The sequence below is a fragment of the Macrotis lagotis genome, chromosome 1 (assembly GCF_037893015.1).
Source record: "Macrotis lagotis isolate mMagLag1 chromosome 1, bilby.v1.9.chrom.fasta, whole genome shotgun sequence".
NCBI lineage: Eukaryota > Metazoa > Chordata > Mammalia > Peramelemorphia > Peramelidae > Macrotis > Macrotis lagotis.
The window spans coordinates 525,324,189-525,341,913 of record NC_133658.1 but is presented as its reverse complement, the minus strand read 5'-3'; the positions used below and the strand labels follow the sequence as shown (position 1 = coordinate 525,341,913).

General features: G+C 31.4%; 1 protein-coding gene across 1 annotated transcript in view; it reads right to left on the bottom strand.

Moving 5' to 3' along the window:
- The window catches only part of DMD (dystrophin), a 2,282,785-nt gene that overhangs the window by 1,496,397 nt on the left and 768,663 nt on the right, over positions 1–17,725 (bottom strand). The window contains exons 19-20 of the mRNA XM_074220296.1: positions 10,543–10,666; positions 3,834–3,921 (exon numbers count right to left, since the gene is read on the bottom strand). Coding sequence (XP_074076397.1) covers positions 3,834–3,921; positions 10,543–10,666 — 212 coding nt within the window. The remainder of the gene's footprint in view (positions 1–3,833; positions 3,922–10,542; positions 10,667–17,725) is intronic.

Genomic DNA, 17,725 nt, shown 5'->3' with positions numbered 1-17,725 from the left:
ACTCTATTTGGATCAACCAAACTTTTCTTTGATTTCTACTTCTGACCATTCACAAACCCTATCATATATCAGTTCGAAAGATGAAATGGATCTGAAGAAATCATCACAAAGGATTTAAATTATAGGAAGGAAGGAGTGAAAAAGAAACATAAAACAAGTGTCAAATGATATATGACTTTTAAATTTCTGTTTTGGAAAATCCCATAAATAATTATTTCCTTGTAACAATATAGATGATTTTTCCCTTTTTACATATATAAGTGTGTGTATATAGGAATATGTGTGTATGCATGTGTATGCATATATGTATGTGTTATGTATGGACCTTATTACCTGCTAACTGGACACAGAAATTGCCCAGCACCAGGAGACTACCATCTCTGCATAATTATGGCTTTATTTACAATCTCTGGAGACACTAAAATATTTCAATGGCCTGAGATTTCATTAGTGTATACATTTTCTTCACCGGTACAGACTACAATTCATCTATGATTTAAGAGAAGGTATTTTTTAAAAATCTTGTATAAATGATTCCCAGATTCTAAAAACAATCTCCCTCCAAATTTCTAGACATAACTCAATCAGCAATATTTGAGTTATGTGTTAGACACAATGTTAGGTAGATATTGAAACAAACACCATCAAAAACACACACCCACACACACATTAAACCATGCCCACCCTTTAAATAATTGACCTTATATTAAAGAAATGCACATGTAAATAACCACAAAATATATACAAAATATTTCAACAAAGCAATTTTGAAGGGATTAGGAAAGACAGAGAAGATTTGATCTTGAAGGAAGCCAGGGATTCTGAAAGGATGGAGTAAATTCCAGGCATGGCAGAATCCTGTAAAAAGTCATGAATCGAAACTAGAGATGGAATGTAAAATGTGAGAAACAGCAAGAAGGTCACTTTGGTTGGATCATAAAGTTCACAAAGGGAAATAAATGTGCGTGTAATAATGTATACTTAAATTTCATTTTGGGTTAAAAAAAGAAAAGTGCTTGGCAAACTTTAAAATGCTATAAAAATGTTGGTAAGTTTAATATCTATTATCTCACAATAATAGTTTGTTATTGTTGATGTTGCTGTTTTTAGTCAAGCTATAAATGACAGAGGAATTTATATTTGATCTTAAAAGAGAATAATATTGAATCTTTCTGAGCTCTGTGTAGTGAATAGAATGGAGACCTCAAAGGCTTGAGATGAATTGAGTGACTATTCAGGACTTCAAATGAGAGGTACTGAGAGCTAAAATAAGACAGGGGCCAGGTGAATATTGAGAGAGGTGACAGTTATTAAATGTGCCAGAGTTAGAACTGGCAAGACTTGGTAACAGCTTAGCTATTTTACATAAAAGAGAATTAAGTGTCAAAACTGACTCCAAAGTTGTGACCCTGGCTAACTAGAAGGATGACACTAAAAATAAGGAGGATCAGTAAAATTGGAAGAGAAATGAGTGTACAGAGAGACACTGAATCTCTTTTAGATATTATAAGTTTGAATCAACAATTGAATGGTACTGGACAGGAGAGAGAATAGAACTTGATAAGTAAATAAGAATGTCATTTATATAGAAAGAAAAAATGAACACTACAATAGAAAGAGCATGAGAGTGGAAAAGGGTCCAGAACAAAACTTTGGAGTAAATTTACATTATGTGGTCCTAAAATGAGAATGGTCCAAAGAATAACAAGAAGTGGTCAGTTGGGTAGATAAGGCTGAGACAGCAGGGTCATGAAAACCCAAGGTGGAGAGAGTACCCAGTCATGTATGGTCAGTAGCATCAAATGCTAAAGAAAGTTTAGGTAGGAGGAAGATTTGACAATGAGGAGATCATTGATAATATTGAAGAGAGTAATTTCAGTTGGATAATGAAGATGGAAACTAGACTAAAAAGCAGTTATGAAATGAGAGAAAATATAGGCAATAGAATTACAAACTTTAAAGTGCTAAGGGAAATCCCAGCTACCACAGTTCACCATCTACTTTTTTTTTGCTCCTCTTACTTTTCTCTTGGAATATCTGAAATATTTACATTTTTTTTGGTAAGCAGCAGGGAATATACCAGTACATAGAGAATGATTGAAGATTGGAAAAAGACAGATGATGATTAACATTCCAGCTTGTCAGGTATACATAAAAGGGTTGGCCTTGGCTAAGAGAAAGATCATCTCTTCAGCAGAGCTTATAGTAATGAAGGAGAAAAATGGAAAAAAAAATCAAGAAGTTTTGATAGAAGGGCAGGAGGAACTCTTGTCAAATGACTTTGATTTTCTTAGTTATGAGGTCAGGTTCTCTGGTGAGAAGGTAGGTGTGGAGGCAAGTAAATGTGATCTAAGTATAGAAAAGAAGGTTTGGAACAGCTTCTAGAGGGACAGATAACAAGTATTTTGTGTCAGATCCTGTGCACTCACATTATATTTAATATGGAATGGACACTCAGTAAGGTTTTATTATTTTTAGAATTAATATTAACTCAATCTTGCAAAAATAAGTATAAACATTCCATAAAGTCTAAATTAAGTTGTCAGATTTTGAGTTTGTCTGAATCTTCATATGGTTAAAATTTTAAATATTATTTTAGTGCAAAAATAAGTACAATAGTTTAATAAGGTCTAAATTAAGTTGTCAAATTTTGAGTTTAACTGATGATTAATTTTATATATGTGTAGAATTTAAAATACTACCATTTTTAGTGTCATAATTTTTAATTAAGGCATATACTTTTTCAATAAAATTTATTTGATTTTTCAATAAAGAATGATTTTGGTTTTGTTCTTTTTAGGAGAGAAAGTGTTTTATTTTTCCCAGAAGAGGAAAATTGTGAAAGTGAAAGCATGCAAATCAAAATAGTATTTTAATGAGTTTTAAAGGAAACACAAAACATGATTTCTCATGTTTCCAGTCTGTTATGATAAAAAGAAAAAATATTATTGCCAGATAATTTATATGAAATATAATAAAGCTGATTTATAGCTATTATGAAATCTGCTTAAGAGACAGTTAGTTGGTTTAGTGATTGGAATGCTGAACCTGGAGTTAGGAAGACTTCATTTCAATATCAGGAGCAATTTGATTTCAGGCAAGTCATTTAACCTGTCTACTTCAGTTCTTTTTTTTTAAATTTTTAAAATCAAAATATTAATTGTATGTATTTTATAGGACTATTGTGAGGATTAAATTGTTTTGTAATCCTCAGAACATGATATAATTGCTAATTATTATTATTATTATTATTATTATTATTATTATTATTTGTAGTTATTCTCAGGGAACTCTGATGAGGAAACTCCTATAAATATAGATCTCCAACTGCTCTGCAGTATGTTCAAAGGATTTCTCTGAGGGGAAATGCCTGGTTCATATCTAAGGCATGACATGAATCCCAGTTTTTTACTCCAAGAACAATTCAGACTTTTAATTACAGCTTTAAAAATAACTACTGGGTAATATAGTTTTAAAATGCTCTCGACCAAGATGCTTATCTCAATTTCCTATATATGTGTATTATATTCATCTGGAAGCAAAATTAACTTTTTGACCCCCTCTTTTGCATTGAGAAAGGAGAAAGAAGACAGAATACAAAAGGAGAAGGCAAAGAAGGAGAAGGAGGAGGAGGAGAAGGAGAAGGAGAAGGAGAAGGAGAAGAGAAGGAAGGAGGAGAAGGAAGGAGGAGAAGGAAGAAGAAAGTAAATATAACCTTGCCTTTAATTCCACTTTGAATTGATAATGAATTTTCTAATACAGTTCTTGTGGTAAGTATAAACCTATGTATTTATCAAATGAGAAAATTATCTAAATAAACTATGTGTAATTACCATTCACCATCTGTTCCACCAGAGCCTGAGCTGATCTGCTGGCATCTTGTAGTTTTCTGTACTTCTCGGGCTTTTCTCGCTCAATGGCCTGCAGCATTGACAGCAAAGGTGAATATTTCAATACAGGGATTATGAAGCTATACATTAATCATAACTTCTAAAGACCCTTTCTAGTCTTGAGATATTTTATGGTTCTTTTATCTCATTATGCTCAACAAACATTCTTTCCTGGCATTAATCCAGAGAGTGCAATGATATAACAGAACCTATTGTTATACCACCTCTTGGATATCCTGTCTAAAGTATTTGTATATTCATGACCACTTTATCTCTAAAGATCTTAAAACATACAATAGCCTCTGATAATTTACATTCCTATGTAAGTGCAAAGTAAATATGCATTATAGATTATTACAGCAAGATACTCTCAAGAATAAATTGTCAGAAATTTTAAGCTACATTTTATATTTTTACATTTTATGATATATATTTATAAGAAATTTACATGATAATATATTTTTCCTAATTTTTTGTTCTAGATATAGGTATAATTTTGCATAAAATTTAGATAACATAGATATACCTATAGGTATATATATATATATATATATATATATGTTCTGTCTTAGCTTCATAGAAAAACATGACTACTTTATATCCACAATAAAATTGAGTATTGTATGAGGATATAGTGAGTATGTAAAGCATGCAACATAGAATCATTTCTTTTTGAAACAATTCTTCACAGGCTTTCATTTTTTTAAAGATTTTTCAAGGCAATAGGATTAAGTGGCTTGCCTAAGGCTACATGGCTAGGTAATTATTGTCTAAGGTCGGATTTGAACTCAAGTACTCCTGACTCCAGGGCTGGTGCTCTCTCCACTGTGCCACCTAGCCATCCTGGTTCCCATTTTTTTAAGGATGAAGAAATGATTTATTTAAGTCACAGTATTATGAATTGATTTCCCATTTCTCCTAACTGGAATTAGATTTCTGAAATGTGAAAGTAAAAGTGTATCTTAAATTAAAAAGAGCTATTGTTAAATGTTATATTAACTCAAATATCTAGAGCGTAATGTGTATGTTTATTTAATAAGAACAAAATATATCTCAAACAACAAATAGAGAAGAAAATTTCTATAATCATTTATAATTTCAAAGATTCAGGTAGTAATATGTGTTATTTGCCCTCAAACATAATTAAATACAGTTAAAGCCTCTTATTATTCAGGCAATGCAGAATGAGTACTTTACTCCATTCCTCTTTGATAATGCAATTGTAGACCAATCTGGTCAACCCCCCCAAAGTCATAAATAGAGCAGGAAATGGCACGAATCAATTCACAGATGAGGAAAATTATCCATAAAAGTAAAATGACTTCTCCAAAATCACACAACTAGTCAGTGACCAAATAAGGATGAGGACCCAAGTCTCCTGATGTCATAGAGCAGATGATTCTTCACTATTGGGCTTTTTCTGTAAAATGTGTTTGTTATTTAAAGTTTTTAAAACAATTCCTCAATTTGCTTAAGACATAAATGGGAGAGTATATAAAACTACATATGCACTCTTGTTTCTTAATATGTCCCTAGTCTAATTGAAATATAGAGCTAAACATACAGAATTCACATGTGTTTTTAAGAAGAGATGAAGGCCTTTAGAATAATTTTTCCAACACATTAGAAAAAAAAAGTCCATGGTGTCTTCTTTTTACCTTTAGATTTTTCCTGTGTCTATAAAATTTTCAGCAGTTAATATCATTCAATAGCATTTATCTAGTCATTTAAAAAATAAGCTGATGAATTTGAATTTCTGGATCCAAAGTCCAGACAACTAATTATCATAGAATGGAAAAATGAGCTTGCAATATTCTATAATATCAAATACAATGCAACTCTAATAAATAAAACTTTTATTTAAATGCATTAAAAAGATTAGAATGAGATATGAGAACATAATAGAAACAGCACTTTAAAAGTTGCCAGTGATCTCAAGTTATCAATAATTTGGAAGTCTGTTAAATCACAGTATCAGGAATTTCAACTGAAAGAAATTTTTTTTAGCACTATGAATTATACTTGTAAGCATTAGAAACTACAAGTTACATAACTCTGGTATTACCTCTATATGCTAACAATTTTAGCTACAACATCTTTTAATGATCACTTATTCTTTTAATGAATTTGGTAACTAATTTAGTAGATCATGGGATGTTTAAATCTGAAAAAAGATAAAATCTTGAAATAATAAAAAAGTCACGATAATATTAACACTATTCTTACTGGGCAAGAACATATGCAGCATGAACTGCATTCAAAACATATGCAGCATGAATTGCATTCAAAACCCCAATTTGCTAAAGATAATGAGTTAGACAATATTTTCAATAAAGTGTAAAGCTGTAGAATTTAGGCTTCTCAGTGGATAAACTATAGCCTGAACTATCTATTTTGGTTATCTTTATTGTTGCCCTTTTGTAGACATCATACAAGTTCTCAATATTATTCCTAAAAATGACATCAAAGATTGTTCTTTTAAAGGGAGAGATCCTGAGAGATCGCTTGCAATACCAAAATTATGATTTGAAAATCAATTAGCAGATTTTGGTGCCACTTTGAGAAAAAAATGAACTTAAATGGATATCCAGAGAAGGGCAAGTTTAGAGATGACATATGTGGGAACCAGGGCATTAACTCTGTTTAACACATCTGAAGGGCTGACATGACCATTAAACTAGTTCTGCTTGCTCTTAGAGGAAAGTCTGAAAGACCTGATTTTGAATCCTGTCTTAGATCCTTACTAGGTACTAGTTACATACTACTCTGTGTGTGTGTGTGTGTGTGTGTGTGTGTGTGTGTGTATGTGTGTGTGTGTGTGTGTGTGTGTGTGTGTGTGTGTGTGTGTGTGTGTGTGTGTGACTTATATTACTGATTGTTATGGTGGAGGAGATTAGACTAGATGACCTCTAGGGTGTTTTTTAGCTTTAAGTTTCCTCTTAGGATCTCATTGATTTATCTAGACCCATGTGCTGAAATATCAAAATTTCATGAAGCATTTATTTTGTATGTATTTGTATATTCATGGGTTATTAATGAATGACAACATTTGCATGCATTTTCTTCTATTAGAATATTGAATATTGGATACCAAATACTGATAAATAGAATACTAAAAATTTCCTGTGATCTTATATTCCATGGACTTTGAAACTGTAGTGTTCTGACCTGAAGTTCAAAGTGAAGTTTCTTATTAATTTAAAGCACAGAGCACCATTTTTCAGATCTACTTTCACTTGGGTAAGTAAAGAAAATGAATAGTAAAAAGTAAAGAAATGAATAGGGAAAAGAGAGAAAGAACTTTAAAAGACCATTACCAAAAAAACTTGATCTTATGATTTTTTTTTATCAAAATGGGAGTCAAAGTTTTATATATGTTAAAAATTATTTTTCTTCTGGAATAGTGCATGATTTGTATCAAATTCTATCCAGTAGACATGTCTCAAAGTTTTGAGAAATTCTTATTTAACGAGGAAAAAAGTAAGCTATCATAGGAGAACATGTCATTAATATTTCCTGTAGATATAGATTCTCAAAATGTTAGTTCATACAACTCTTTTAAAAAACTCAATTTTGTAAATTATAGAATTTTAAAATGATTTTAAATAACATCATGGAAACAAAATTATATTATTTTTATGCAGAGTTAACAAGAAGGGGTTAAAATCATATAATTACCTCTAAGGTCAGTGACATCATTATTATTCACCTGTTCAATACAATCATACCTAAATATTTAAAAGATTAAAAATAGCAAGCTCCAGAATATTAATACAATACTAAGTAATATAGTAATATATTATTAATTAATATATTAATAATGCTATAAGCATAAACATACCTTATGTTTTTTTAATACACAACTAGTAAAATATAAATAACTTACAAGTATGTTGTGTTATTTCCTTAGGCTATGACTATACAAACTATATAAACATATCAAGTAATTGCAAGTCTTATTATTTTACTCATTTTCATGGCCTAACTAAAGTTTAATTAATCACATTTAAATGACTACTTATTAATTAATTAAATTTTTTTCATTTGTAAGCAATCTTAGAATAACTAAAATTATATAAACAAATCAGGATGACACTTCCTTAGAGAAGAGGAAGAAGGTGTCCTAGAAATTTTCTCTAATATCTTGTACTTTTCATATGAGTTCAGCTTTTAATTAAAAGCTATGAGCATAACAATGAGTGAACATCATTGAGAAGGAAAGTCTTGATCTGCTATCAATAGATTCACTATATTGCCATCCTTAGAAGAGAACACAAAAAGAAATAAATGGAGGAGGAGGTGAATGATGCATTTTACCAAAAAAAATCAATGATACTCAAATTCATGAGAAACTCTCATAATGCTGGAATGGCTTTTATATATTGATTGACAAAGGAAGGGCTAAGAAAATGAATGTTGGAAATATCCATTATTATTTTCATTTTTGGATATATAGTTATAGTTATATAATACATACACATATCTTGCATATTGCCCACATATATGCATATATGTATGTATAGAAATTTATACATACTATATTCTGTGGATAATCATATATATATGTAGCCTGTTTAAAATATAAGTAATTAATTTTATATTCTGTTTTAATCAAATTATGTTCTTTTTTTGACTGAGTTCAAGTTCATAAGGGTGACTCAAGAGGAATGAGAAAGTCACTTACAGTCTATTGTATAGTATTGCACAGAGCATTCAATTTGTTAGTTGAGACATTATTGACTAAATGTAAATTACTTCTTACAAAAACTTTTGCCTCTACATTTCTCAGGGAGAAACTCAATAGTTTTAATCTTATTCTCACTCACTTAAGAGGTAAGATTACAAAGTCAAAGAGGAGCACAACATGATTTAAATCAATAGGAATTTTTCAAATTTATAGCTAAGGTACATAGATATGATGATTAATAATTTTATTAGTTGAATATAGAATTGATTGTTCATTAAAGATTTTAAAACTGATCTCACATGTTTTATTTTATCTTCATAGGATCTATGTTAAAATAATTTATAGAAAATAGTTCACCTTTTCTCTCATTAAAAAATATTTCAATATATTGAAAACAAATGTTGTGAACTCCTTTATATTTAAAATAAGTATAGAAATATTACTTAAGAAATATTGTTGTAGCAATAATAGCTATTCCCTATCAACCTAATGAAGACTTTGATGCTTATGTTTCATTCATAGAAAGCAAATGATAATGCTACCCATGAAATTCTTTATCAAGTTGTCTGATCATTTATGGAGTCTTTGATAAGAACCATACATTTACTGGTTAGAAGTAAAACTTTTTCTCCAAAAGAGTCATATCTCATAGCAAATAGGAGATTTTTCTGAAGAGAAATTGAGCACTTGAAATCTCACAAAATTTTACGTCCAATAAAAGAGTACTCTGAAAAGATTAACTATGGATAGTTTCAATCAAAATTTGTCAATACCTAATTTTATTTATTCAAGTAGGAAACTGCTCAGAATTTATTTACATGTGCCTTCACAACCCAGAGAATTTGCTTTGTCTTTCCTTCACAAGTCTTTTCAGAAAAAATATAGATTTTGTTCTCTGTGTATATTTAAAGAAAGTTGATGACTAATTCTTAATTTATATCCATAAAGAAGAATTATTAGGAAATTTGTTATGATAGGATCCTGAGAAGAATCAAATAATAACTTTCTTTTAGTTTAGATAGGAAATAACCTATCCTTTTCTATGCTGTTTATTACATGAAATTATTGAGTGAGGTTTAATGAGACAAATACAAGAATCCAATTCATATTTGTAAAATTCAAGCATCTTATACTTTGCTAACATGTATTAATAACAAAAAATTAGTTCAGATAGCTATATTATTACAATTGATAAAATCTAAATAATGCAACCTTGAAGTTTTCTAAATTACTCCCTATTTAGGAATGTCCTAAAAAGTTTGGTCTAGGGGTGGCTAGGTAGCATAGTGGATAGAGCACCAGCCCTGGAGTCAGGAGTACCTGAGTTCAAATCTGGCCTCAGACACTTAACAATTACCTAGCTGTTTGGCCTTGGGCAAGCCACTTAACCCAATTTGCCTTGCAAAAAAAAAAACCTAAAAAAAAAGTTTGGTCTTGGGGAAGCTAGGTGACATAGTGTATAGAGCACCAACCTTCAAGACACAAGAACCTGAGTTCAAATCCAGCCTTGACATTTAAATACTTTCTTAACTATGTCACCTTGGACAAATCACAACCTCATTTCCTTGCAAAAAAAAACATCCAAAAAAAAGTTTGGTCCTTACCTATGACATGAACACATATGTAAGCAAATCAATTTCCTTTCCTTAGACAATTCTTTCTTATTACAAAGTGGAAGCAGATCTGATACATTTTAGTCAGTATTTAATGAAAATGAATATCTTAATTTTACAAATTAGTAGTTAAACTATGACATCTATTTAGCAACAGCATAATCAAGAAATAAATTATCAGTTAACATTAACTTCACTTAATATTTACAATATATTTTCAAGATAGAGACAAGAACATTAAGCTAACATTATTTTCATCCTTTCCAATGCTAACATATACTATAGCATATTTTGGACTTTTCCAACTTAATATCATTTAGGAAAAAGTACAAAAACTGATGCATGAGCCTACATTGACTTTTTCTTTGAGGTCTGAAAGGTTGCCTTCTTTTCTATATATTGCAAATTCAGGGCTTTGCAATATAGCTTCTGATCGAGTCATCCAGCTGTGTAGTTCAGTTGTGTCAGCATCAAACCTGAGATGTGAAGAGAAAAAAATAAAACTAAACAATATAATTTCTTGATTAGTGATTGATAAAATTGTGAGGAAAACTTACCAAAGTTCTCCTCTTACCTATTACCCACATCTCTTTATCATCTTTATGTTGATGATTCAAAGACTATATATAGCCATATATATACATATATATACATGTATGTATGTGTGTATATACATATATTTGTATTTATATACATACATATATGTATATGTATGTATATATATATATATATGTATATATATATATGTCTATATATATATATAGACATATATATATACATATATATGTATATATCCTTTGCTAACAACTGCCTAGTGGATATTTTGATCTAAAGGCTCATTAAAATATTCAAACCTCAAATTTTGGAAGCAGAAGTAATTATCTCCACACTTTACTCCCTCCAAAACCCCACTCCTCTTCTAAATTTAGCTTTTTTATACTGGTTTATATCACCATACTTAATTTCCTTTCTTTTTAAAAGAAAGATTTTATTTATTTTGAGTTGTACAATTTTACCCCTATTCTTGCTCCCCCCCCCCAAAAAAAGGCAGTCTATTACTCTTTACTCTTTCCATGGTATACATTGAGTTAACTTGGATGTGATGAGAGATAAATCATATATTTAAGGAAGAAAAATAAAGTATAAGAGATAAACAATCCTTAATTTCTAATGTTTGCTCATTCTATTTACCCAAACAATTGCAAAATCTTATAGTTTCTACTACCAAAACATTTTCTTTTTCAATTTTTTCCCCTTTCTTTACCTCATACAGTCAAGGTTTCATTGTCTTTTTCTTGGGATTTAGCACTTACCTCTTAATTGTTCCATTTCCTAAATCTTTCCCAAACACTTGTCTTTCCTTCCTCCTTTCCTGTCTCCATCTGTCCCCAAATCATTCCTACTCTCTTTGATTGGCCAATAATGGGTCGCAGACTAAACCCATTTAGGCATTGTTGGTCCTTATATGCAAAAGAGATTCCTCTTGATTACTGAGAAAGTTTAAGAATCTTCCTCTTCCAACTTAATTTGAATTTTTTTCCAGAAGTAGTCATTCTTGGCCTCTTCTCTGAATCCTTCTCTAGCCTAACTTTAATGACAGAATGGATATTGCTTCAGTCAAACTGTGATTTGGGAAAGACCTAGTTTCTAGGAGATCAAGATCTCCCATTGCATCCTGGGACATATCCATTCATCCTGATTAATATCTAACCACTGGACCCAGAAGGTTCTGGAAGAGAAATGAGGGTAGTAACTACACAGTTGCTTCTCCCATCCTCCACTCAAATCCAATTTCCTTGCTTATCATGTCCTTACCACCTGATGTCTTCTTCCAGAATAAAGGACAAATATCATCAATCAACAAATTGCCGAAATGATTATTCCCAGATTACAAATTCCATCATGTTACTCCCTCTTTCAATAAATTCCATTATTTCCTGATTACCTCTAAGAATAAATGTCCTAGTTTACCTTTCCTGCTTTACTACACATTGCTTTCCAAGTATTACAACAGGCCATTCAAGCTTGGCACTTTAACCTTCTTTCTTATACAATACTTTGTGTTTTGTTCTTGTCTTCTCTCTGTCCTCCATGTCTGTAATTCATCTCTCTTTCTCACTTCTATCTCTTTTAATTCCTCTTATTCTTCAAGATTCAGGGTAAACACATTGTTCATGAAATCTTCCCCTTAGTTGTTGGTTTCCTCCTCCAAAATCACCTTCTATTTATGTTGTATACCTTCCTCTTTATAATAAAAGCCTCTTGAAGATGGAAACTATTTACTTTGGAAATCTGTTTACTCCAGAGCTTAGTATAATTAGTACTACACAGTCATTCTTAATAAATGCTTGTTGATTTATTGATTCATTCAAACAGTCACTATCTAATTAGGTACCTATTGAGGGCCAGGCACTCTACTAATCACTGGGATACAAGGAATTTACAACCTAATGGGCAGACAACATACAAACAAACACAAAGTAAACTATAAAAAGAGAAAAGATGAAATAATTAATAAAGGGATGGTACAAGAGTTAAAAGGATTTGGGAAGGCTTCTGTTAAAAGATGGGATTTTAGTTAAGGAAAAGAAGGAAGCCAGGGAAGTCAGTAGTTGACTGGAAGAGGGATAACCATTACAGGCATGAGGATGGTCAGAAAACCGCCCAGAGCAGAATGATGGAGGGTATTGTTTGTGGAAGAGCCAGAAGGGTGTTGGCAGATCAAAAACATAACAAAGAATATGTATTGAGGAGTAAGAGGTTAAAAGACTAGAAAGATAGGAGGGGGCTTGGTTATGAAGGGATTTGATGCGAAGACATTTTAAATTTGATTCTGGATGGAGTAGGAAGCTACTAGAAATTGCCTTCTAGGAAGAAGATTTGGGTTCAAATCCTTTTTCTGTCACTTAAAAGTGTGTGATATTGAGAAAAGTTATTTAATCTCACTGGATCTAGAGATGAATCTAGGTGAGTGTTTGAGTTCCTCTCTAAATCATGATGCTATGATATTATAAAGTCTGGAAATTTTCTGATCATTGATTTAGTGTTTAATATTATTTTTTAAAATTTAATTAATCTAATTTTTAAATGTTCCACCCATCCAAGTAAGGTACTGTTCTTTCTTATCTTTAATGAAATGAGTAGATTGAAGCTGAATGAATATCTCCTTCCAGGTCAAGAGCAATGATGAAGAACAAGATTTTTTTCTGACTGCCTTGAATTTTAAAACCTCTTCTAAACAACAATTATACATGAAAAATAAAGAAACTCCAATGATTTCCATGATTGAGAGCACTCAGCAGCCAAATCGTTGGGGGAAAAAATGGCCTTAAATCTATACTGAACTCACTCAAAATGCCTCCCCCAGAACACATTCTAAATGCAGTGGCAATGGATTAGCCACACAGATAACAAAAAACCACCCCACCACTTGATCCCCTCTCCCTCTTTGCAATCCTGTGGACATCTCTCACTATTATGAAAATCTGCTTGGGCAATGACAGAGCCAGCACCTCTGCATCACACCAGACTGCAAAGTGCTTTGAAGGGCATCATTTTGTGCTGCAAAAATCTTTATCAAGAGCAGAAGGGAAAGAGATGGTACAAAAGCCTAGACTTGAATGAAATACAGCATTAACACTTCATTCTATCTCAGTCAACTGCCTTCCTTCCCCAGGCTCAAAGACCAGATTTACAGAAATTAACCCAGAAGCACCTAGTAGCTCTATGAACTGCCAAGGATTGGTTAGAGACCCTAGGACTAGGGTAAGTATGATAGGATAGCCAGGACAGAAAGCAGAGCATATGGGGGTTGTATGCCACTCCCCCAAGCCCAAGAAAAGATACTCATCCATGGGCAAGTCCATCCTCAAGTCATTTAAGGCAGAGAACTAGGTTTGTATACTATGAATTGTTCTGAATAAGAGGCTGTGATGTTTTGAGATTTATCAACCCCAAAAACCTTCATCATCATCATCATCATGACAAGGAAGGGAGTTAAAAGAGACAAAAAGTGAGCATTAGGGGAAGATAAAAGGGAAAAAAGACTCCAATTACCACAACTCTGGAGAAGAAGAAAATTCAGACTTTGAATATAAGCAGATAAATAAACAGTGAAAATTTAACAACAGAAAGAAATTTAGCTTCTAGATAAATAAATTCAGGCATCTTTGAAGATAGATGAATGCTACAAATAGATAAAAGATTTTTAAAAAGTGATTTTTGGTAATTTGAAAGGACAGACATTCATTTTTACACTAACAGACATTGCCTGCACCTATCAAATGTGAACCTTATGCACTCAGGAAATCTCATGAAGCACATGCTTCCTTTTAAAACATTCAGTTCTGTCTAATGAACAAATATCATTGCAATCACAGAATTGATATTTGGACTTTATGAACATGTGGTGACTTTTTGTACATTATGTAAAGAATACTTTTCCAATGAATTAAGACTAAATCAGTTTTCTAGAGGCTTTGCCAGGTACAATTGCTATCTCCACACTTCAAGTCTTTATTGGAGTTGCTGCCATGGTAACAATTTTCACATTCAGTTGATTGATATTTTAAGTAAGGCCCGATGACCAGTTGGCATAAGATTCTAACTGTGATTAGTTCTGAAAACTAAAAGTTAAATTCCACCTGTAATTTTTTTCACCTAGTTTTATTTCCTTTTCCCTCCTCCCATTTTTTTCCTTTCTTTCAATAAATCTAGAGTGGATTTAATTTCAGAGCTTTTTGTGTGCCTTTTCATCTAAAGCTCTTCCAGTTAGCTATTAAACAACTTTTAAGGTTTCCAAATTCAGTAAGGTGCATCAAACTATCTTTGACCAGTTTCAGCAAACACTAAGTTTTCCAGGGAAAATAGCATCTCTTCTCATATGTATGGATGGAATAGAATAGAAATAAATGAAGATTTTCTGAAATAGAAAAGAAACTTAATTTAGACAAAGAACAATTGTCTTTTTATTGGCTGCTCTTATTTTTTAAGTTGCCCTCATTCAACTTCATTTAGCCATATGATTTCATGTCTCCCTTGGGCTATAACAAATCCAGTCCTTGAATTTATGTGAGTCTACTACTGATGGTATTCCTAAGCTATTTCTCTTCTGTCTTTTAAAATCTTTGATTTCAGTGTATCTTCCCTGAGGGCTCATTGCTTCAAAAATAAACTTTAAAAATAAATCCATTTATAAGGCTTTTCCACCTCATTGTAGTCCATTTACTTCATAGGAACATAGTCATAGAAAAGGAAGGGACCTTAGAAGTTACATAGTCAACTCTTCCCCTCTCATTTTACAGATAAAGAAACTCAGGCCTGGAGAATCTAAGTGACTTGTCCAAGGTCAAATAGTAAATGGGGCTGGGATTTAATACCAGTCTATCAGATCCCAAGTCTGGTATTTTTTTCAATAGTACTCTGAAGCCCATTTAAGCCAGATATGATAGTAATATTTTAGTAATCTCTTATTACTTTAGGATTAATCTCTATTAAAGCAATTTAGAATTTTTGCCTATCACCCCTACTGCTAAAAATGGAGGAAAACCATTCATTTCATCCATACCATGTACAAAACACTGTGCAAAGTATGTATAGAAAAGTAAGACAGACACTGCTTCCAAGCTACTGTTCTAATTGGGTGAAATGACAAATAAAAAGAATTTTCAACTACAAGTTGGGTTGAAGAATTTTAGTATCCTTTGTGGAAAGTAAAGTTAGATGAAAAGGAATTCTTTAATGTTATTTGTACCAATAAAACTATATGCATTTCTGATGTTTAATCATTCAAAAGTGTCAACACTTTGTTAGTGAGCAGTCACTCCCTTAACCCACTCTCCCAGATCTCTAGCATTTATCATTGCTGAGGGGGGCAAGGGATGTAGTACCCACAGTTTCCAGGTTGCATTTTCACAATTATTGATGTCCTGGCTGATGATTATGAGGGTTGGATTACAGAGACTACAGTTGAGGCATGTATTTAGGAACATCTTCCTGGGGATATTGGGCCTGGAATCTTTGACTTTCTCCATTGGAGACTAAAATTGAGAGTGGTTTGCATCATTTTCTAACATCTTGCAAAATGCCCCCATAACTTTCTATAGCTCAATTAAAATTATATATTTTCTAATAAGGTCAAGATTACATAAGTAAAATGGAAAATGTAGCAATCTGCTGTCTCACCTCTTCTTTGCATATGTTGTTTCCTAAAATATCCTTTTCGCATTCAATATGACATGATTTTTAAGATAGATATGGATATGTACATAGGTATGTGTGTGTATATGTATATATACATATATACATATACACACATACATGAATAATTAGTTTTCAAAATTACTTTATACTAGTTCAATTAATGGAGTATTTGTTAATATGATCATGTAATTGACTATGTTTCATATTGACTTTAGAAATATACTTGATTTTTTTAAAAAATGCAGTATATTATACTGATTAATAGTCATCTTTACTCCGCTGAGGAATAAACCAGGTATAAAGAACTGGTAGAATATTAACACATTGAATCCATTTTCTGAGATATACTATTTGCTAATGGGATTGAGCTATCATTATAATTGTTCCAAAAGTTATTATTATTAATGTAAAGGAAACATAATTTCAGACATGAAAGGGAGACAAGAAAGAAGTTTTTAAGGATCTTCAAAACAAAACAAAATACAAACAAAAATTCATTTTAAAATACTGCATACTTTGTAAAGCTATCTGAAGTAAAAAAAATTAAATCCCTGGTTTATGAAAAGTTCATAATGCTGAATAAGCATACATTGGAAGATCTGATAGAAAATCAGATTGCTCTTTTGATTAACGGCCACTTACAATTCAAGAACACCAACAACAATTACAATAACTGATTTGTAATTATTTTCTGTTGTTCGTGGTCACACAGTTGGATGAAATTAATTTAACTTGTCTGTGAGAATAATGTATATCAGCATTTGGGCATCCAGCAGGGAAAATGCAACTTAAAATAAATTATTTGAGTCTTATTGATTTAATCTCTATATAATTATATTGCTAGATTATCATCCAAATGGTTACCCTCTTAGAGCACCCTCTAGACCTAAATGCAAACTTTTAACATTATTTTTCTATTCATAAGACTAGTGGGACAAAGTATAGTGATGTCAAAATGGTCTGCTAAAGTTTTCTGGTCAGTAAGAAAAATAATAACAATCTTAAAAATTTCTCTTCATAGAGGCAACAAATATATCACCCTATTAAACCCTATTACATAGCAAAAGGAAAATTTCAATAAACATTATTACTTAATTATTTTAATACTTTAAGTGATCATATCAATAATATATAAATTAATCAAAAGACATGACAATACAAAAGTAATTACATAAATTCATAAAAATGAAAGGCGTATTATTAAGAATCTATTATACCAGAAATATGCAATGTCACTTTAGAGACATTTCAAATTATGGTATTTCTATTGTGACCACAAAAACATAAAAAAGATAATTCTTATTGCCATCTTATTCATGATATGGACATTTAGC